This window comes from Puma concolor, chromosome E3 (assembly GCF_028749965.1).
Source record: "Puma concolor isolate L17-30 chromosome E3, mPumCon1.1.hap2, whole genome shotgun sequence".
Classification (NCBI taxonomy): domain Eukaryota; kingdom Metazoa; phylum Chordata; class Mammalia; order Carnivora; family Felidae; genus Puma; species Puma concolor.
This window is the reverse complement of record NC_141682.1, coordinates 26,505,366-26,526,668: the sequence shown is the minus strand read 5'-3', so window position 1 is coordinate 26,526,668 and position 21,303 is coordinate 26,505,366. Positions and strand designations below refer to the sequence as shown.

The window sequence follows — 21,303 nt, the reverse complement described above, 5'->3', positions numbered from 1 at the left end:
CTATAATTTTTTGTTAAACTCTAGACATTGGATAGGAAATATTTGGAGAAGAATTCAGGTGTACTATGATGGTATCTTGCTGCGGATGAGATGGGAGTTTATGTCTGGTAGGAGATCAGGGGCACCAGCAGTACTGAATCCTGTGAACTCAGTTTTCCTTCCTTTTCCCTTCCCTTCCCTTCCCTTCCCTTCCCTTCCCTTCCCTTCCCTTCCCTTCCCTTCCCTTCCTTTCCCTTCCCTTCCCTTCCTTTTCCTTCCCTTCCCTTCCTTTTCCTTCCCTTCCCTTCCCTTCCCTTCCTTTTCCTTCCCTTCCCTTCCCTTCCCTTCCCTTCCCTTCCCTTCCCTTCCCTTCCCTTCCTTTTCCTTCCCTTCCCTTCCCTTCCCTTCCCTTCCCTTCCCTTCCCTTCCCTTCCTTTTCCTTCCCTTCCCTTCCCTTCCTTTTCCTTCCCTTCCCTTCCCTTCCCTTCCCTTCCCTTCCCTTCCCTTCCCTGCAATCCTTTTCTGGAAGACAATATTCTGAAGGTGGGCCAATTCACATAATTTTCTTTCCATCAGTGTATTTTGCATTCTTCTCAACTGGTGTCTTTGAGGCAGGTGTCAGAAGTTCCCTTGTGAACTGTAGAAATTTCCAGTAGGTCATTGTACAGTGTGAATGACACCATGTCCAAGAAAGATGTCTCTATGGCAATGTAATGGCTCCAGCCTTGATTGAAAATTCAGGGCTCTTGGGAGAAACCAGACAAGTCAGGAACCCCTGCTTCATCCTTATGTGCTTAATTGTGATGAGCTGGTCAGGCTTGGTTTTGTACATTGAAAAGAAATATGCTTATGCAGTCCCAATCACAGGATCCTGAGCCTGGGAGGGCACTTAGTGCATCTCATGTGGGCTTTTTTATATTTATGTGATGTATTGATGAGTAGGAATAGAGAGCTGTGAAGAGAAGCTCAGAGTTTCCAAAGACTTGCCAGCATGCTGGAGTTTGAGTTTGTTTAGTCCCTTAATGGGGGGGCATCAATGCTTCCCCCGGTTGTGTTTGTGGATCTGTACTTTTATGGGGAAAGGGAGAGGGGACATTTGAGTCCTGCCTTCAGATTTGGGGGAGAGAAGAAAGGCAGAATTTTACATGGGCTACCAGGTAATCTATGTTTCTTTCCCCTCATAGGAAGCTGGGACTGAAAGAGCGGGAGCAGGTGGAAGGGGAGAAGCAGCTGTCAGCCGCAGAGGAGACACTGAAATTAGCTGCAGAAGAGCTATGGAACTACAAGTGAGTTCAGCTCCTACCAGCAGCTCACACACGTCCATTGGATTATCTTGAAACTTTGTACAGGGTTTAGACCCAAGTAGCACACAAATCTATACAAATATTCAGGAGACATTTATTTTTATAGAGACTTCAAGAAGAATGTGACATTTTCCAGATGTTAAGTTAAAAATATTCTAAACCAGTTAAGCCACTAAAGATTTCCTGATCCCCAATGTTGGCCAGACTGTGTGGAAATGTGGTTCCCGCACACGTTTCTGGAGGTGCTAGAAATTATCACAAACCTCAGGAAGCAGTTTGGTGGAGGACGAATCACATGGACAAGTATGACCATCCCATTTTAGAGACCCACTTGTGGCAGCTGTGAGAAATTGGTAAGGATATAAGGGAAAGAAGACTTGAACTTCATGATGAAAGATACTCATTGCAGGATTAGGGAGCTGTCGCCACTGGTAAGGAGACCATGTCAACGCAGAGCCCCACAGGCATTAAATAATAAATCCAAGCTGATGTAGCGATGGCTTTGAGTTTTCTGTACTCTTCCTCCTCATGTGAAATGTGTCTTATATGATTGGATCGTGTGTATGAGAGTTCAGTTCTTATAATGGGAACCTGGGCCAATTAACGTCATGGTGCTTCATCTGATGAAAGCAATTGCACTCCCAGGAGAAGAGTAGAAGAAACACAAGAACAGCTGCAGCAGTCAGAGCTCACCTTCGGACACCAGGTAGCCTGCACGCTGCCCAGTAGTTCCTGAGTCCTCCAGCACCTAATGCCGATGATCATAACGGGACACTGAATCCCTCCACATGGGTTTTTATTGATGTGCTGACTCTTTCAGATTGCTCTTTGTGAGAAAGTGTCTCAGGACAACTAGGTAAGAATGTTTTTCTCTCCTCCTCTTGTGTGTACTCTGCCACAGCTGAACGTGGATGTGTTTCTCCCCGCTCAGGGCTTGTGAGCTGGAGAAGGTGATGGCAGAGCAGAGCAGGGAGGTTGCCTACTTGAAATGCAGGTACAGGATTTTGACATATTTCTTTTAAGGGTATTGTGAGGTTTTTAAAAAAGCTAAACTGTTTGATGCCCAGTGGGGGCCTGGGTGTGGTAACTCTTAGTGAAACTGATTCATCTTGATCTTCAAGACTGGAAGTCATCCACAAACAGAGGCTTCCAGAGGAATCCAGGAAGCACAAACCAATGGCAGCAAGACCTGACAGAAAGATACCTCCATGGAGAGGTAAGGAGCACGTTGTGAAATGCAGCAGCTTAACTTCTGGGGCAACATCCACACAATCGGTTTCTTGTTCCAGTGGGTACAATTGTTCGGTCTCCTACAAACAGTCCCAAGTGGTTACTAGAGGGCACAGGTTGTCTCACAGTGGTGACAGGACACTGTTTCCCTCAGATGCCCCCAGCCAGCAGGGCTCTTTGGGTCTGTCCTTTGTGAGTGGTGGAGCTCACGCCCCTCCACCCACTGTGGGCCCCCCTGCAACCTCCCAGTTACACTTAACTGGAGAGTGGGTGCTAGAACGGATGTGGGTCATCCCCCCCTTCCACCTTGAGGCAATGTTGAAGGCTTTTTCTTTTGTTTCACATGAATAACATGAACAACAGCAAGAATTGTAGGCTGTATGTCCTGATGAGCTTCCTTGATTTGGCTTTTGGATAAATACTCCATAGAAAACATGCTTTCTATAAAGAAAGCAGACATTTGTTTCCTCTGTTTGGAGTCCCTTAATTCTTTAAAAAGTTTTTTGTGTGTATTGTGAACTATAGTACCCTATTAGTAAAGTAAATCCTTGTGAAATTTCACTCCTCTAATGTTATTTTATTAGTGTAACTCTAAAACTTTGCAGGTCGTTCCACATGGAATTAACCTTTTCTTTCCTCATTAGTATAGTATTAGTCTCGTCAAGGCAATTTCTGTTAATGAATACTTACATAATCCCTTGTCAGATACATAAGGCAAATGATATATACAGTAAAACATTTGAAAAACCCCACCCATGCCTTGTAGAAAAGGACAGGTTGCTGTTCATGCTGACGGTTTACTGACATTATCCTAAACCATTCTTATTTTAATTTTTAATCTGTGATAAATTGTCATTTCCCATGATGTGTATTAGGAAACCCTTATTTTAGTGTTGATTTCCAATGAATTGAGCCCTGAACTGTCCATAGTTGGTTGATTATCAAGTATCCAACCAAGGCCTTCTGGTGCCTTCCTCAAGGGTCCCCTGAGTCCCAAGGGATCACCTGTGCCTTGTGGGAAACCCTCTGTCTCTGGTAAGGGGCCTGATTATAGGAAGCAGTGTAAGATGGTGGAGGAAGGCATGGAGGGTTTTTTTTCCATCCAGTCTATGCAAGTCAGAATAAACCTCCACCCCTTCTTTGGCCTCTATCAAATGCAGAACCTGGTGCAGCTTCTGTGAAGAACAAGAATTCTGTCCTTACTATGGATACAGGGAAGGTCAAAGTAAACGTTGTGACCATTTTCAGTTGTAATTCTCTCTCTGGAATCTTTTAACTCTTTATACAGCACTCTCTCCGGGTCTTGTCTATAGTTTGTGTATTTTGAGATATTTCTATGGTGTTATTTACTTTACAAAGAGTAAAACTCTTTCCCAAGAGCCTAAGGGCCTCTCTGTTCTTAGCTTGTCATCTTTGTGGTGCCTCCAGAAGCCATAAGTGCTTAGAGGCTGAGGACCACAGGGCAGTCACTGTGTGTGTGTGGAAATAACATGAGGAGGATGACTCCTCACTCTACCCTTATGTCTCCTGGCCTGGCTTACTTCTTCCAGACCTCCTTTCATGGGAATGTACCTGGAAACTGAAACAGAATTATTGTTGTTATTTTACTCCTTTTCTGTCCAGAGTTAGTCATTAACCTGTTTAGAACATCGATTGTAATCTTCACTAACTGAAAAACATGAAAAGCCCAACTTTCTGAGGAGTGCTTAGCAATCTTGAATGCTCTTATTCAAAGTTCATCTTTTTCTAACTTTAATAATTCATCAGTTGTCCCATCTCTTTTTGAAACGTGCTTTTGTAGAGTCACTGCAGCTGTTTAAGCAGTCAAAATATTATGAATTATCAGGAAAGACATATTTGCAGTAGAAAAAGTACACTGGAACTGAAGGAATAGAGAGTGAAAGTCAGGTCTGATGTGCCGGTTTCTGGAAAAGAGCTGATGCCATGTTCATGTAACCAGGTTCTTTTATGGCCTGTGTAGCTGTCATAGCTGGCATCTTCTCTTCATACCTTATCTGTATTTTCCACCTTGATATCAGAACATATTCATTTTAATTGTCATTTCAAATTCCAAACATATTTTTCCATGGGACAAAATTAGCCTGTATGTCATAGTGTACGTAAAATTTGTCATTACCTGTGAATTCACATATATCTATAACTTTTCTTAACTAACTCCTGCATTGTTCCTGCAGAAAACACTTTCCCAATTCCCCTGAGGCCTCTAGGATGCCATATCCCTGTAGATCTTTGTGCCTTAGGACAGCAGGTCCAGAGAGGGAGCCAGGTGAGCAGAGGCTGCCAGCAGGACCTTGCAGGCAGAGCTGGTGTGGACTCCTGCTTCACCTTTTGCAAGCCTTTTGACCCTCATTCCTCTTAGAACCTGTTTGCTTACATTTAGAGCAGGTGGCCATACTTACCTTGCAGAGTTCTGAGAATCAGAGCTCGGACATGAAAGGCCTGTAGAAGGTTCTCTCATGAGTCACTGGGGTTAAACCACTCACAAGAATTAACTGGAGATGGATTAAAGATTTAAATGAATGATATGAAATCATAATTCCCCTTACTTATTTCTGCTCTTAATATGCCAAAATGGAACTATTGAGGTGGTGAAGGGCTGAGCGAAGAGTAGTCCTGGAAATAGATGCCTGTGTGTGTGGAACAAACTTGCTTTAGTAGTCCAGAATTATCTCTCTGATCCTCTATGGCCGGCCACTTCCTTCCTACATTTGGAGGCACAGCCAGTACCATGCATGCTGCCAGAAATTTACTGTCTTGGCTCCTCAAACTTCTAGAAGCTCTAGGAGGGACCCAGTGGGAAGGGTGAGGTTTTGTGGCACTAATGGTGCCTTATTGAAACCAGGAGGAGGGGAAGGAGATAGGCACTGTTTCTGCTTCATTGGGGTTCAGCTATGTTGGTGTCAGTGTTGGATTTTTCACCTTTTACACTAACATATCTCAAAAATTTAATTCCTGTCCAGCAGGTCAATGTGGCTTCAAGAAAATTTCATTTCCCAGAGGTGCCCTCCATACTGTACCCCATGGGCTGCGCTTTATCTCCATTCATAGGCTATCGGCCACCCACCCCTTCTGCACCCTGGTGGCCTCTGGGACCTTACCCTCCACCTCCACCTCCACCTCCACCATTTGGTAAGATGATATGAATAGTAGAAGTTGACTTATAAAACATTTTTCATCTTTTTTCTTGTTGAGTATTTGTAGAAGATGCAGTGATGGCACCACAGGTCTTTCAGGTCAGCTGGACTGAGGACATTGTAACATTCTCTAAGTTTCTCAGGACATGCATGAAATGGGCTGTCATTTCCACATAGTGAGCTGGGAAGCACATGTCTCTTATACAGAAGAAACAGGCCTTGTGTAGCTGACATGCATACCACTTCTTATGATGTAGCTTGTATAGAGACCATGTGTTGGGCTCACTGAGGGATGAGACATACCCCTAACTTTATTTCTAGCTAGTTGAGATCTGTTGCTTGATCAGTTATGAAAACACCTGAACCAGGGTCCTGTGGAAATGTCCTCAAGGGACAGGGTCAGATCTTTTCTCTTGACTATAATATTAGTCTAAGTACATTTTTATTTGAAATTAGTTATGTGATACCTACTCACATATGGAAGGCAGCCTATAGATAAGCTGAAAGATTGAACAATTCACCTGGAGCCAGAAGAAACATACTCATGCTCTTTTGTTGAGGATTTATTGATGTTATCTACCAATTGACACTCTCATTTTAATTTTTATCTGTAATGAGATGGTGAGTTATTGCCCCTAATGTATATTGAGAAATGGTTGTTTTGGTGACGATTTCCAGATTTGTATTTGAGCTGACCTGTCCATAATTATTTCACTAGTTATGAAGGACATGAACCAGGGCCCTATGATTTCTTGATTAAGATGATGGGGTGGATCTCCCCCTTACCGTTGGGGTCACCTGAGGCTTGTGGGATATTCTCTGCCTTTCCTTATGGTCCTGAGTGTGGAGAAAAGTTTAAGATGTCACAAAATGTGGTGTTTGTTTGAATTCTGCAGTGTCTACCAAAATTTAAAAAAACCTCCACTCCTTCCAGAGCCTTTAGCCAATCCAGAAGCTGGTGTCGCTCCTGTAAGTCAAAACAAGCACTTTACCAAAAATGCTGAAAAGGACAAGGTAAATGCTGGGGCCATTTTCAGTTGTAAGTCTGTCGGGAAACCCTCATTTGCAGTACAGCATGCTGTGGCCTCTTCCCTGTTTTGTGTGTTGTGTGATATGTCTGCCTGTTTCTATTTTCCAAAGGCACAGCCTTAACCCAAGAGTCTACGGGCTTCTCTCTTTTCAGCCTGTCATAATTTTCTGGTACGTTTAGTAGCCAAAGGAACTTAGAGATTGAGGACCTTATGGCTTTTCCCATGTGTTGTGGAAATAACACCAGGAAGATACACTGCAGTCCATACTAAAGTATCTAGGCTTGTTGACTCCTACTATACTGCCTCTCTGTGGGATCAGTGTTGTTATTTTCCTCTTTCTGGTTGTGTGATTAGCATGTTAAGACTATTTGTTAACTGGGAATTCGAAAAGATGTCTCTCCATTTTTATATTGTGTGTCTTGTACAGTTCAGAATGGTCTTAGACAAAGTCATTGTCATAACTCACCACCTTCACATCTTTGTTGGTAAATGAGCTGTTTGGAATCCTTTTTTTTTCACTATATGAAATTTATTGTCAAATTTGTTTCCATACAACACCCAGTGCTCATCCCAAAAGGTGCCCTCCTCAATGGAATCCTTTTAAGCTGTATCTTAGGTAAATAAATTCTGAACACAAGTTCATATGAACAGGTTCTGTTGTGTCTCCAGTCAATGTTAGAGCTGACACATCCCTAGGAATTTATACCAATATCAAAATACATTTTCATTAATTCTGTTACATGAATTTCTGCCTCTTTTTTTTCCATAGGATGTATTACTCTGTGCCTTGTAGTGTGTTCAAAATCAAAATTCCTTATGAATTCAGATAAACACATGTGGGTTTAGTAGTCATTGAAAAGTAATATGTTCCTCACAGCAAACACTTTCCCAGTTTCCTGCAAGACTCCAGGCATCTCCAACTCCCCAGTGGCCTCTTGGTCCTTTGAAAGCACTTCTAAAGAAGGGGAAGACGTCTTTCTCAGGGAGGGAAGCAGAGCAGGCAAAGTGAGGGGCTGGCAGGCAGAACTTTTCCCCAGTAGTAGCTGTGATTTCGTGTGCAGAGAATCAGGTGTTTATTTGCCCTCAATTTTTTTTGTGTTTGGAATATGCCAAAACCAGAGCTTCTATAGTCACTGTAGTGGAGGGATGCAGGGTGATCCTGGACATAGATGTCTGACTGTCTGGAATATGCTACTTCATTAGACTGGAATTACTTCTTTGATTCCTCTAAGATGGCATCATTTTGTTCTACATTCTAAGACATGGGCAGGGACCTGTGGTGACCGTAGTTTAACCTCCAGCATTTATTTGCCTAAGCTGTAGGCGGTACCGAGTGGGAGAGATGGGGTTTTCAGGTACTGATGCTACTCCCTTGGATCCTGGTGGCTGAGAAGTTGGCAGGTGCTGACATATTCTTCTCTGGGTTTCAGCTGCTTTTGGTATTGGTTCTCTTGTCTGCTATATGCACATAGCTGTCACTTCTGTTCTGCAGGGCAGCGTGGATCCATGGGGACCTCCTCTGTTAACTGGAAGATTCTGCACACCCTACCCTAGAGGTCCCCCCATGGGCTATAGGGCATGTCCACCTCCTGAACCTTGGTGGCCCTGGGGACCACCCCAGACCTCTCTACGTACACCGCGTGGTAAGATGATCTGAGCAGTATGAGTTGACTTGCAAAGCACCTTCATCTAATTTTTGTTGTTGTTGAGTCTTGGACAAGGTGCAGAGGTGGTACCACAGACCATTGCAATGCGAGGGAAAAGCGTTTGCCGCCATAACCACATTCCTTGAGTTTCTCTTGATTGACATATCATCTTTGTGCCATTTCCCACACCCTGTGTTGGTACAGGTGTCTCTTGTGGAGATGGAATGGGCTGTATACACAAAAGCAGACATAGGGCTTCAGCAGATGTGTGCTGTACACAGTCCATGTGCTGGGCTATGGGAGGCATGAGGCTCAGCCCAAGGTGTATCTGTCCAGGTGAGCCACCAGCCATCCGTAGTTGTTTGATGAGTTATGAAAACACCTGAACCAGGGCGTTTATGGGTTTTCATCAAGGTTTAAGGGGTGGTTCTCCCCTTTGCCTTGGGATCACCTAAAGCATGTGGGGCTACCCTCTGCATGTGACTTGGGATCTGACTGGGCCAAAGAGTTTAAGATGCTTGAGGAATGAGGGGAGGGTTTGTTTTTTTAATCTCTGCACAATCTCCTCAAATCAGAATAAACCTCCATCCCTTCTAGGGCGTTTTGCAGATCCTGAAGTTGCTCCTGTGAGTGAGAACAACACAGACTCTACCAAAAGGGCCAAGAAGGATAAGGTAAACGCCATGGCCGTTTTCAGTAAAACTCTTCTGGGAAACTCTCATTTTTCTGTTCAGTGCTCTCTCCTGGCACTGTGTCTGTTTTGTGTGTTGTATGATACGTCTGCTTGTTTTGCTTATTTTCCAAATGCACAACCTTAACCCAAGTGTCTATGGGCTTCTCTATTTTCTGCCTGTCAACTCCTTATACTAAGTTTAGAAGCCAAACGTATTTAGAGGTGAGGACCTTAGGACTTTTCCAGTGTGTTCCTGGAAATAACCCAAGTAGGATGACTCCACTCCACTCCATGCCTGGAAGTCTCCTGGCATGCCTCATATTTCCTGGACCTCCTCAATGTGGAATCATTGCTCTTGCTGTTTCTTCCTTTCCTGTTTCTGTCTAGGGGATTAACATGTTCACAAAATCTAAGGTTATCCTTATGGTTCAAAAATGCAAACTGCCTTCACTCCAACTTAGATTTTTGTATGTGTCATTTAGAGTGGTCTTAGACAAACTAAATTTCATACCCATCACCCTTCAGCCTTTTTTTTTTTTTTTTTTTTTTTTGGTGAATGTGCTGTCCAGAATCCCTTCAGGTGTGCCCTGGGTGTAAATACTCTGAACTATTTTTGTGACATATTTGTCCTTGAAACATGCACTGGAACATGAGTGGTGAAGAAGAGAAAATCCATAATTACCTGCATTGTAATTCCCCACTGTGTCTTTTATTTGTGTTCCCATGAGCAGGTTCTCTTGTGTCCTGGGTCACTCTTACAGGTGGAACATGGACATTTACAGCAGAAACAAATGTGCATTTGTGACAATTCTGTTATTTAGAATTTCAGCTCATTTTTCTAAAGGACACAATTACCTTGCAAATTGTACTGTACTTAAACTGAGAAGTACTTCTGAATTAAAATAAATTAGCTAAGCTTGGGGCGCCTGGGTGGCGCAGTCGGTTAAGCGTCCGACTTCAGCCAGGTCACGATCTCGCGCTCCGTAAGTTCGAGCCCCGCATCAGGCTCTGGGCTGATGGCTCAGAGCCTGGAGCCTGTTTCCGATTCTGTGTCTCCCTCTCTCTCTGCCCCTCCCCCGTTCATGCTCTGTCTCTCTCTGTCCCAAAAATAAATAAAACGTTGAAAAAAAAATTTAAAAAAAAATTAGCTAAGCTTAACTAACATGTATAGATCGGTAGCATGTTTCTCTAAGAATATGCATCCAGATGTTTTTCAGGACCTCAGGATCCCCACCCCTCTATGTGTATCTGTGCCCGTGGATAGCACTTCTAGAGAGGAGAAGACCCCATTGTCGGGAGAGAAGCAGATTGGGCACAGGCGGGGGCTTAGAGGCAGAGCTTTGAGCCACGAGGGCTATGATTCCATGTGTGGAGCCTGGGATTGTCATTCCTTCCCATTCAGAAGTTCTTCACTTACAAATAAGCAGCCTCTGTGGTGGAGGGGGATGAGAGGTGGCGGTGATCCTGGACTTAGATGCCTTCCTATTGGGAATATGCTATTTTGTTAATTTGGCATTCACACCATATATCCACTAGGACAAGAGCCCTTGCTGTTCTACATTTGCAGACATGTGAGGACACTAGTTTATCCCCATAACATCCATTACCCACCCCAAAAGCTGTAAGTGGAACCCAAAGTATGGGTAGAGGCTCCCTGGTGCTGATGCTGCCCTCTTGGAACCTGGTGGGGGGAAAGCTGGCTGGAGATGAGCACTGCTTCTTTGGGTTTCCACTTTTTGCTGGTGTTGATGCTCTGTTCTGTCCTATGAACACAGCATTTGTTTCTGTTCTGCAGGCCATTATGTATGCAAGAGGGCCTGGTCCTTTCCCAGGATGGCCTGCAGGCCCTACGACATGGACCACCCTTCATCACCAGCCAAGGGCTGTGGGCCACCTCCCCCTCCTCCACCAGCTCCTCCACCTACTCCATTTGGTAAGATGACCTGACCTGGATGAGTGACTGGTAAATCACATGCATCTTCTTCATGAAAGACTTGGTGGGAATGATGTAATGATGGTTCTGAGTCTTGGCAACCCACCTGCAAACCTGGCTAAGGACACTGTAACATATCTCAAGTTTCTCAGGACTTACATACAATGGTCTGTGTCATTTCCCTGTAATGAGGTGAGCTATAGGTTTCTCTTGTCGAAAAGAAAGAGGATGTTTACACAAAGGCAGAGGTATCAGAGGTACTGGTGTGTTTTTTACAGACACAATGTTGTGGATTCTGTGAAGGATGAGGTGCACCCCTAAACTTAGGTGCCTCAGGTGTCCTGTGTGAAATGGGTCACGTGCGTTATATGACACAGACCTGTGATCACCATAATGGAAGCACCAGTGAAGGAATGGGGGAAACTTGAATCACACAGGAATAGAAGGAAATTTGTGGAAGGTAAGCAGAGTTTGAGGAGGTGTGGAGGAGAGGCTGTTGGGGACAGTAGGTTGGAGTTGGAAGCCATTCCTGGCAGGGCCCACAGCCTGGGCAGGGAGCTTGAGGACAACATGAGATCTGCAAAAAACTGCTTCATGGGTTCAAGCACAGTGTACAATGCAGTCATCATCTCCAAAATGTCAACTTTACTGCAGTGCACATAGTTCATAATCTAAATACAGTTTGTTGTTTCCCTTGGGTTTCTGAAAGGTCTGGACACGTATGAAAGAATGTGCTGGAGATTTGGGAAATTAAACTTGGTCATAGGAAATGCCTAAGTTTGTGTGTCTCAGTGAGACTAAAGGTGAAGACAGGTTGTAGATCAACTGAGCGGCTTCCTTGGCCTTCAGCCTGAGTCAGACTCTTAGTGGGGATTCAGGGTTGACCAGAAGCCGCCCCTGCTGGACTCCTGTTACCACACAACTGCATCTGCTGTCATCACCCTGCCTGCAAGTTTGCATCTCCGAAACTTCCCTCACAATATCCTGAGGCTTTGCCTGTGTTCCTGCTGTCTCATCCCTAATACCAGCTCCCAGTGGAGCCATCTCAGAACCTCAGCTTTGTTATCTGAGAAACAGGGATAGTGTTGGGTTCTGAGATCCGTATGATGAAGAGGTGACAACCACATAAGGGTTTGTAAAATAAATGGGATGAGTGGGCACTCACCCTCCTCAGTGTGTAAATGAAGGTATCTCCACACAGAAGCTCATCAAGAGATGTTCATTCAATTCCATTAAACTAAGAGTATAATGCCTGAGGCTGAGAGATTGGCAATCCCTGTTTCAAAAGATACAGCAAAGACCCCTGTGTTTTCCCTATTAGAATTCAGGTCCTACTTCACACAGGAGGAAAAGATAACTATGAGAAAGTGTACATTCAGGGATCTATATCTCAGACCTGAAGACAATCATCTTCCATTACTGGTAGACACACAGATGCAGTCACACAATTAAGTGTTCGTCCAAGGTATATTTTCAAGGACAAAACGCATAGAGGAGAACAGAAGATCCCATTGCTATAACCCAAAATCTCTTTGCCTTTCAGGACAACTTGAAGTTTGAAGAGGACCCTAAACTGTGACCAATAGGCTGTGGCAATGTGATATATTGAGAAAAGTTGTCTGATACGCGTATTTGAATGAATCCTTTCCCTGACCATTCCTGTCCCCTCTATTTTGTCTGTCCTCATTTCCTGTAATAAACCCATCATAGTTCTGCCTCTGTGTCAGTGTCTCCTTCCAGGAGGACCTACGGTCATTCTATTTTGATGCACACAGTGTGACTCCTGTATACACTGTCACAAACAGGTAGAATCTACAGTAATAGGGACAGAAGACAAGTCATTATTTGAATTGTAGTGACTGCACATGTCCCCCTGGATCCTTCTGGGGTGGTGGACACAACCTTCATCTAGATCTGGTGATGGTTGTGTTCACTCCTCAGTAGATACTCACAAGCACACGGCACCTGCTAGTCACAGTGGTGTGTGGTGATCAGCAAGACAGCCATCAGTCCCCAGGGAGTGGCTGATTTCTGATTGCAAGAAATGGATGAGGGGTCAGCAGTGTCTCTGGTAGAACAATGAGGAAACCCTGCTTTAATCCAGGTGTTGGGGACTTTTCCCACCTACAAGCTACCTCACAGTAGCACTAATCCAGGTGGGAGCTGAGGTAGACTAGTGGTAGTAGTTTTCGGGGTGAGTCTTATGATGTCCCATATTTCTCCCAGTGCTTTCTTTTTTTCTTCTAATTTTTGCAATTTTTATTTTTTTGAATGAGAGAGAAATACAGAGCACAAGCAAGGGAGGGGCAGAGAGGGAGAGAGGGAGACATAGAGTCCAAAGCAGGCTCCAGGCTCTGAGCTGTCAGCCCAGAACCCGACCAGAGGCTCAAACTCACGACTCACGAGATCAAATCTGAGCCAAAGTCAGACGCTTAACTGACTGAGCCACCCAGGCTCCCCTCCTCCCACTGTTTCCTTAGTGAGGGATGGGCAGGGCAGAGATCCATGACATGATACCCGTTCCTTCTTCACCACCATGGAGGAGTTTGTTGTAAGCATCTGGCTCTTTCCAGATCCTCAAACCCCATGCATTCTTCTCCAGAGCCCCTGACACCTGCAGGGCCCTCCTTTCTCCCAGGTTGTGGAGGTAACCAGCCCTCCAGCATCTTTGGGATCATGGCTCGGCCACCAAGGGGTCAAGGTCTGGCTGTCCACATGCTTCCCGGGAGTGTCTGGGAACAGCAATGCTGCAGTAAACGTCATCATTTGCAGCTTCTATAAAGAGGACTTTCATCCACTGTGATCAGGGCCTGGGCTTAAAACATGACAGGAGAGAGGGGGACACAGATATGTGGTGCCCTGATCCCTGGACAGGGCTGCACGGAACAGAAGGCATGAGGCCTGGGGAGAGGCAGAGAAAGAGACAGGTAGGAAAAGAGACAGTGAGTGATGGGGGAATTGCACAAGTCCTAGAGAGTGAGAGAAAGAAACAGAGGGAGACAGGGGTAGGGAGAAGCAAAGACAGAAATGAAGCACAGAGGAAAGGACAGAGCTGGTCACAGTGTGCGGAGGGGGCTATAGGCCACGCAAAAGGGGCTCTGTGAAGATGCTCTTAGGGTCGGAGGCAGAAAGGGTAGGAAACCTGGGCATTACAGTTCCCTCAGTTCAAGGCTCCAACCTCACTGGGGCAAGCTCTGTAGAGGCCATTGCCCCTGGGAAGATGGGTCCCCCTCATTTTGCCTGGCGTGTTGGGGCCCAGTCTCAGGGACGGTCATGGAGAGAAATGGCTTGAGAGAGAGCATGCAGTTCATTAGCAGGTAAAGTCCAGAGTGTGTCCCATGGGGAGGTAGCCATGATCTGTCTCCGCCACTTCCCCCAGTCCCTGCTCCCTTCCCCACTGCTCCAGCATGACCTTCCTTATGTTCCACAGCCAGGCGTCAGGCATTGTGCTGCCCCCAGAGCCTATAGCCTGGAACTTGCACAGATGGATTATTGATCTCAACCAAAAGTATTTGAGAATAAGGTCCATATTCTCCTTCTAGCACTAGTTATGTGCAACATGATAGGGGGTTGCTATTCTTACATCTACTGCTGGTCTCAGGATTCTGGATTGTAAGCGAGCAGTTTAAACCAGCACAGCCTTCTCTCACATGAAAGGAGAAACCTATTTCTTCACCCAGCCTTCCTCTGATAGTGAAGAGATGGCATTTACTATTTGAAGGCACAATTATCTGAGTGTCATGGAAATTATTTCATCTGTCTTCATCCCTGAAGCACCTTTCGTTGAAAATATTACCCATATACAGGCAGGAAATTCGTAACAGATGTGTAACTCCCTCTAGGTATGCATTCTGACCTTGTCACATTTGTGTCATCAAACATATTATTGACAACTTGAAAAATAAGCTCTCAACATCAAGATGGTGACATTAGAGAATGTGGTATAAATGGAATTTCATACGTTCTTATTAGAAATAATTTTTTAATGAAGGAAAATTGAAAATATTGTCAATTTTTTATTGAAATATAGTGGACACATCATGTTGTATTAGTTTCAGGTATACATCATAGTGATTCCGTGTCTCTATGTTATGCTCTCCATATCCCTACACAAGTGTAGCTATCATATGAAAGCATGCAACACTTTATTATAGGATTGACTATATTCCATAGGCTGTACCTTGTATCTCAGTGACATATTCATTCCATAGCTGGAAGCCTGTATCTCTTTCTCCAAGGTGGCAATTTTTTATTTAACCCAAGTATTTTGGTGGTAAACACAATTACCTGTAGTTCAGCATGTGTAAATTTGTAGTCTGTATTTCTTTGAATGTTGCTTAAAGCGTTACAAATTATATCATGACATTAATAAATTCGGTTTCGTTCTTCACTCACTAAACAGGAGAAGGAAAAGATTCTTTTTGGGTCCCAGGCCCTGTGACTAAGACCCATTCTAATCTGGAGAACAGGCTTAACTGGACCAGCTGCACCCTCAATACTTTCAGCTGAGCGGCCATGGCCTTGAGCATTGCAGGAATTCCCACGGAGGCCAGCAGAGGGCGCGCACGCACCGCGCACAGGGAGGGGCCGGTTCCTTGCGCGCTCAGCGAAGGCTGGAGAAGGCGCCCAATTAGGCTTTTCTGATCCTGGGCGGCTCAGAGCAGGAAAGGTTCCCGTTGCTCCTGAGGACCCAGTGCCTGTGACTGTGGGCAAAGAGCCAGAGCTGGGTTTCCAGCAGGTCCCGCCGCCGGCCTCGGGGAGACCCTGGACGCTTCGCAGCAACTTGGCGTCTCCTCAGTGGTGGGGCTGAGTACCGAGGAGGGGCGCTGGGTAGCTTCCCTGATGGTCAGTGAGGCACCTGATGGTCAGTGAGCTGCTCAGCCACTTGCATTTTCTGGGCTGTTCCATGGTTTGTTCCTCGTTTTCCCTGCCGATATTTGAACAAGATGTTTTTCAGTCAAAGATCCGTGGATTCAGGGGGTCCTGCGATGCCACGTCAGAGATGCTGGGGTTGGTTTGTTCCAGATTCAGGCTTGTTTTGGGGGGAGAAATCCTGACACAAATTTGGAGGAATGGGAGCAGCATTCAGTTGGGTAGTGAAGACAGGAAATGTTGACTCTCAGGACCTTCTGGAATAATGAGCTGAGACCCACTTTCCGAGTCCTGCTGGAATCAGAGCCCGAGGTAAAGGCACAAACTCCCCCCCATATCATTCATGCTTCTTAAAAATTAATGGTTATTTTTCAAACATGGTGAATTAATGAAAACTAGAGAAAACCTGGTAGGTAGTGTAATAAACCTTACGTTAATTTTTAATTTAAGTTTTAGCTAGTAAGGATGTAGTGTAATATTAGTTTCAGGTGTACAATATAGAGCAGCACTTCCACACATCTGAGTGCCCCTCACGTGTGCCCTCCTTAATCCCCATCACCTGTTTCACCCATCCCCCACCCCACTGTGCAAACCCTCAGTTTGTGTCCTAGTTAAGAGTCTGTTGTCGCTGTCTCCTTTTTCCCCCTCTTTGTTTGTTTCATTTCCAAGTGTTAGTGAAATCATGGTTGTCTTTCTCTGACAGGCTTATTTCACCCAGCATAACATTCTCTAGCTCCATCCATCTTGTTGCAAATGACAAGGTCTCACTTTTTAACTGCTGAATAATATTCCATTCCATCTACTACATCTCAATTTATTCATCAGCTGATGGATACTTGAGCAGTTTCCATAGTGTGGCTGTTGTAGAAAATGCTGCTATAAACATCAGGGTGTGTGTGTCCCTTTGAAGTATTATTTTTGTATTCTTTGTGGAAACACCTCACAGTGAAATTTCTAGGTTGTTCTATTTTCAATTTTTTGAGGAATCTCCATAATGTTTTCCAGAGTGGCTACACAAGTTTGCATTCCTACCAACAGTGCAAGAGCGTTCCTCTTTCGCCACATCCTTGGCAACACCTGTTGTTTCATCATTCATTGATTTTAGTCATTCTGACAGATGTGAGGTGTTAGCTCATTGTACTTTTGCATTATATTTCCCTGATAATCAGTGTTGTTGAGCATATTTTCATGGCTGTCTGTATGTCTTCTTTGGGAAAATGTCTATTCATGTCTTCTACCCAATTTTATTTGGATTTCTCATTTTTTGGGTGTTGTATAACTTTATATATTTTCAATAGGAACCATTTATCAGATGTTATTTGCAAATATCTTCCATTCTGCAGGTTGCATTTTAGTTTTGTTGATTGTTTCCTTTGCGATAGAAGCTTTTTATTTTTATGAAGTCCCATTATTTTTGCTTGTGTTTCCCTTACTTCAGGAGACATATCTACAAAGAATTTGATGCAGCCAATGTCAAATAAGTTACTGCCTGTGTTCTCCTCTGGGGTTTTTATGGTTTCATGTTTCACACATAGGTCTTCATCCATTTGGAATTTATTTTTGTGTATGTTGTAAGAAAGTTGTCCATTTTTGTTTGTTTGTATGTTGCTGTCTAGTTTTCCCAAAACCATATGTTGAGGAGAATTTTATATTTATTTATTTATTTTTATTTTTTTATGAATATAATTTAGTGTCATTTGGCTTACATACGACACCCAGTGCTCATCCCAACAAGTTCCCTCCTCAATGCCCATCTCTCATTTTCCCTCTCCCCCATCTCCCCACCCACCTTTAGTTTGTTCTCTGCATTAAAGAATCTTGTGGTTTGCCTCCCTCCCTCTCTGTTTGTAACTATTTTTCCCCCTACCTTTTCCCCATGGTCTTCTGTTCAATTTCTCAAGATCCACATATGAGTGAAAACATATGATATCTGTCCTCTTCTGACTGACTTACTTCACTCAGCACATTACCTTCCAGTTCCATCCACGTTGCTGCAAATGGCATGATTTCATTCGTTCTCATTGCCAAGTAGTATTCCATTGAATATATAAACCACATCTTCTTTATCCATTCATCAGTTGGTGGACATTTAGGCTCTTTTCATAATCTGGCTCTTGTTGAAAGTGTAGCTATAAACATTGGGGTACACATGTCCCTATGCATCAGCACTCCTGTATCCCTTGGGTAAATTCCTAGTAGTGCTATTGCTGGGTAGGAATTGCTGGGTAGCTCTATTTTTAATTTTTTGAGGAAACTCCACACTGTTTTCCAGAGCAGCTGCACCAGTTTGCATTCCCACCAACAGCCTAAGAGGGTTCCCGTTTCTCCACATCCTCACCAGCATCTGTAGTTTCCTGATATGTTTATTTTAACCACCCTGACCATGGTGAGATGGTATCTCAGCGTGGCTTTGATTTGTATTTCCCTGATGATGAGTGGTGTTGAGCACCTTTTCACATGTCTGTTGGCCATCTGTATTTTTGAGAGAGAGACACAGAGCATATAGAGGAGGGTCAGAGAGAGAGGGAGAGAGAGAATCCCAAGCAGGCTGTGACTGAAGTGTGGTTCAAACTCATTAACCCTGATATTATGACCTGATCCAAATGCAAGAGTCAGACACTTAAATGACTGAGCCACCCATGCGCCCCAAGACTATCTTTTTTTCCATTGGATATTCTTTCCTGCTTTGTTGAGGATTAGTTGACCATGTGGATGTGAATTCATTTCTGGGTTTCCATTCTATTGATCTATGTGTCTGTTTTTTTCTAGTACCATACCATTCTGATCACCATAGCTTTGTAAAAGAACTTAAGTCTGGAATTGTGATGCCTCCATCTTTCCTTTTTTTCAAATTTGTTTTGATTGTTTGGGGTCTTTTGTGGTTCCATAAAAATTTTAGGATTACTTGTTCTAGTTCTGTGAAAATTGTTTTGTCAATTTGATAGAGATTTCATTACATGTGTAGATTGTTTTGGGTAGTGTAGACATTTTAACAGTATTTGTTCTTCCCATCCATGAACATGGAATGTCTTTCCATTTCTCTGTGTTCTCTTCCATTTCTTTCATCAGTGTTTCATAGCCTTTAGAGTAAAGGTCTTTCACTTCTTTGGTTAGGCTTATTTCCAGTATCTTATGGTATTTGGTACTCCTGTCAATGGGATAGATTCCGTAATTTCTCTTTCTGTTGATTCATAATTGGTCTGTAGAAATGCAATAGATTTCTGTACATTGATTTTTGTATATTGTGACTTGTTGAATTCATATATCAATTCTAGCAATTTTTGTAGGAGTCTTTCATGTTTTTTGCATGGAGCATAATGTCATCTACAAATAGTGTAAGTTCTACTCCTTCCTTGCTGATTTGGATGCATTTAATTTATTTCTGTTGATTGATTGCTGTGGCCCGGACTTCCAGTACTATGTGAAATAACAGTGGTGAGAGGGGTCATCCCTGTCTTGTTGCTGACTTTAGAGGAAAAGCTTTCAATTTTTCCCCATTGAGGATGAGATTAGCTGTGGGTTTTTCATACATGGTCTGTATTATGTGCAGGTCTGTTGATTCCAATTTACTTTGATGAAGGTTTTTATCATGAATGGATGTGGCATTTTGTCAAGTGCTTTTTCTGCATCTGTTGAAAGCATCATATTCTTATCCTTTCTTCTATTTCTGTGGTGCATCATGTTGATTGCTCTGTGAATGTGGAACCACACTTGGAGCCCAGGAATATATCCCACTTGATTATGGTAAATGATTCCCTTAATGTGTTATTGAATTTAATTTGAACGTATTTTAATGAGAATTTCTACATACGTGCTCATCAGAGTATTGGCCTGCAGTTTTATTTTAAAAATGTTTTAAAACATATTTTTAAATGTTTATTTACTTATAAAGATAGAAAGTACATAAAAGTGAGAGAGGACAGAGAGATGGGGAGAGAGAGAGAATCCTGAGCAGGCTCCACACTGTCAGCGCAGAGTCCAATGTGGGGCTTGAACCCATGCACTGCGAGATACTGACCTAATCCAAAATTAAGAGTAGGACACTCAACTGACCAAGCCACCCAGGCACCTCTGCAGTTTTTGTTTTCAGTGGAGTCTTTATCTGGTTTTGGTATCAGAGTAATGCTGGCTTCATAGAGTGAATTTGGAAGTTTTCCTTCCTTTTTATTTTTTGGAATAGTTTGAGAAGAATGGGTATTACCTCTTCCATCTGGTCCTGAACTCTTGTGTTGGGGGAGATATTCTTTGTATTACTGATTCAATTCCTTTCTGCTTTCAGATTTTCTATACCTTCCTGTTTCAGTTTTGGTAGTTTATGTGATTCTAGGAATTTATCTATTTCTCTCAGGGTGTCCAATATGTTTGCATATAGTTTTTCATAATATTATCTTCTAACTGTATTTCTGTGGTGATTTTTATTTCTTCTCTCTTATTTGCAATTTTATTTATTTGAGTCATTTCTCTCTGTGATAAGTCTGGCTAGGTTTTCAGGTTTATTAATGTTTTCAAAGAACCAGCCCCTGGTTTCATTGATTTGATCTAGTGTTTTTTTTAGTTTTAGTGTCATTTATTTCTGCTTTAATCTTTATTATTTCCTTCCTTCTGCTGGATTTAAGCTTGGATTGTTCTTTTACTCATTCCTTTAGTTGTAAGTTTGGATTGCTTGATATTTTTCTTGATTTTTAAGGTAGGCTTGTATTGCTATATACTTCCCTTTGAGGATTGCTTTTGCTGCAGTCCAAAGTTTTTTACCAGTGTATATTCATTTTCATTTGTTACAATGTATTTTTTCACTGATATCCTGGTTGACCCATTTATTTAGTAGCATGTTGTTTAACCTCTCTTTATTTGTGGTCTTTCCTTTTGGGTTTTGTGTTTGTTTGTTTTTTGTGGTTGACTTCAAGTTTCCTAGCTTTGTGGTCAGAAAAGATGCTTGGTCTGATATCATCTTTGTGTACTTGTTGAGGCCTGATTTGTGACCTAGTTAGTATGTGATTGATTCTAGAAAATGTCCCATGTGCACTTGTAAAGAATGTGTATTCTATTTTAGTATGGAGTGTTCTGAATATATGTATTAAGTCCATCTGGTTCAGTGTGTCATTCAAAGCCATTTTTCCCTGGTTGATTTTCTGTTTAGAGGCTCTGTCCATTGATGTGAGTAGGGTGTTAAAGTTCTCTACTATCATTATAGTATTATAAATGAGTTCCTTTATGTTTGTTGTTAATTGTTAATTGTTTTATATATTTGGTGCTCGCCTGTTGGATGCATAAAAATTTACAGTCATTGGATCTTACTGTTTGATTGTTCCCTCTATTATGAGATAGTGTCAATCTTCATCTCTTGTTCCTGTTTTATTTATTTTTTTAATTTAAGTTTTAGTTGACATACAGTGCATTATCAGTTTCAGGAGAACTCAGTGATTCATCACTTACATACAACACCCAGTGCTCATCACAAGTGCTCTTCTTGATATCCATCC

General features: G+C 43.0%; 1 protein-coding gene across 11 annotated transcripts in view; it reads left to right on the top strand.

Annotated features, from left to right (window-relative positions):
• Nucleotides 1-21,303, top strand: part of LOC147573077 (uncharacterized) — a 117,016-nt gene that overhangs the window by 15,729 nt on the left and 79,984 nt on the right. For 3 of the 11 annotated variants that reach the window (XM_086692912.1, XM_086692918.1, XM_086692920.1), the window contains 8 exons: nt 1,164-1,265; nt 2,215-2,277; nt 2,405-2,499; nt 5,495-6,682; nt 8,192-8,342; nt 8,943-9,019; nt 10,814-10,951; nt 12,495-12,666. In XM_086692912.1, coding sequence (XP_086549038.1) covers nt 1,164-1,265; nt 2,215-2,277; nt 2,405-2,499; nt 5,495-5,667 — 433 coding nt within the window. In that variant the 3' untranslated portion in view covers nt 5,668-6,682; nt 8,192-8,342; nt 8,943-9,019; nt 10,814-10,951; nt 12,495-12,666. Of the gene's footprint in view, nt 1-1,163; nt 1,266-2,214; nt 2,278-2,404; nt 2,500-5,494; nt 6,683-7,468; nt 8,343-8,942; nt 9,020-10,813; nt 10,952-12,494; nt 12,667-21,303 lie in introns of those variants that run through there. The other 8 variants (XM_086692917.1, XM_086692916.1, XM_086692913.1 and 5 more) reach the window with 8 other exon arrangements.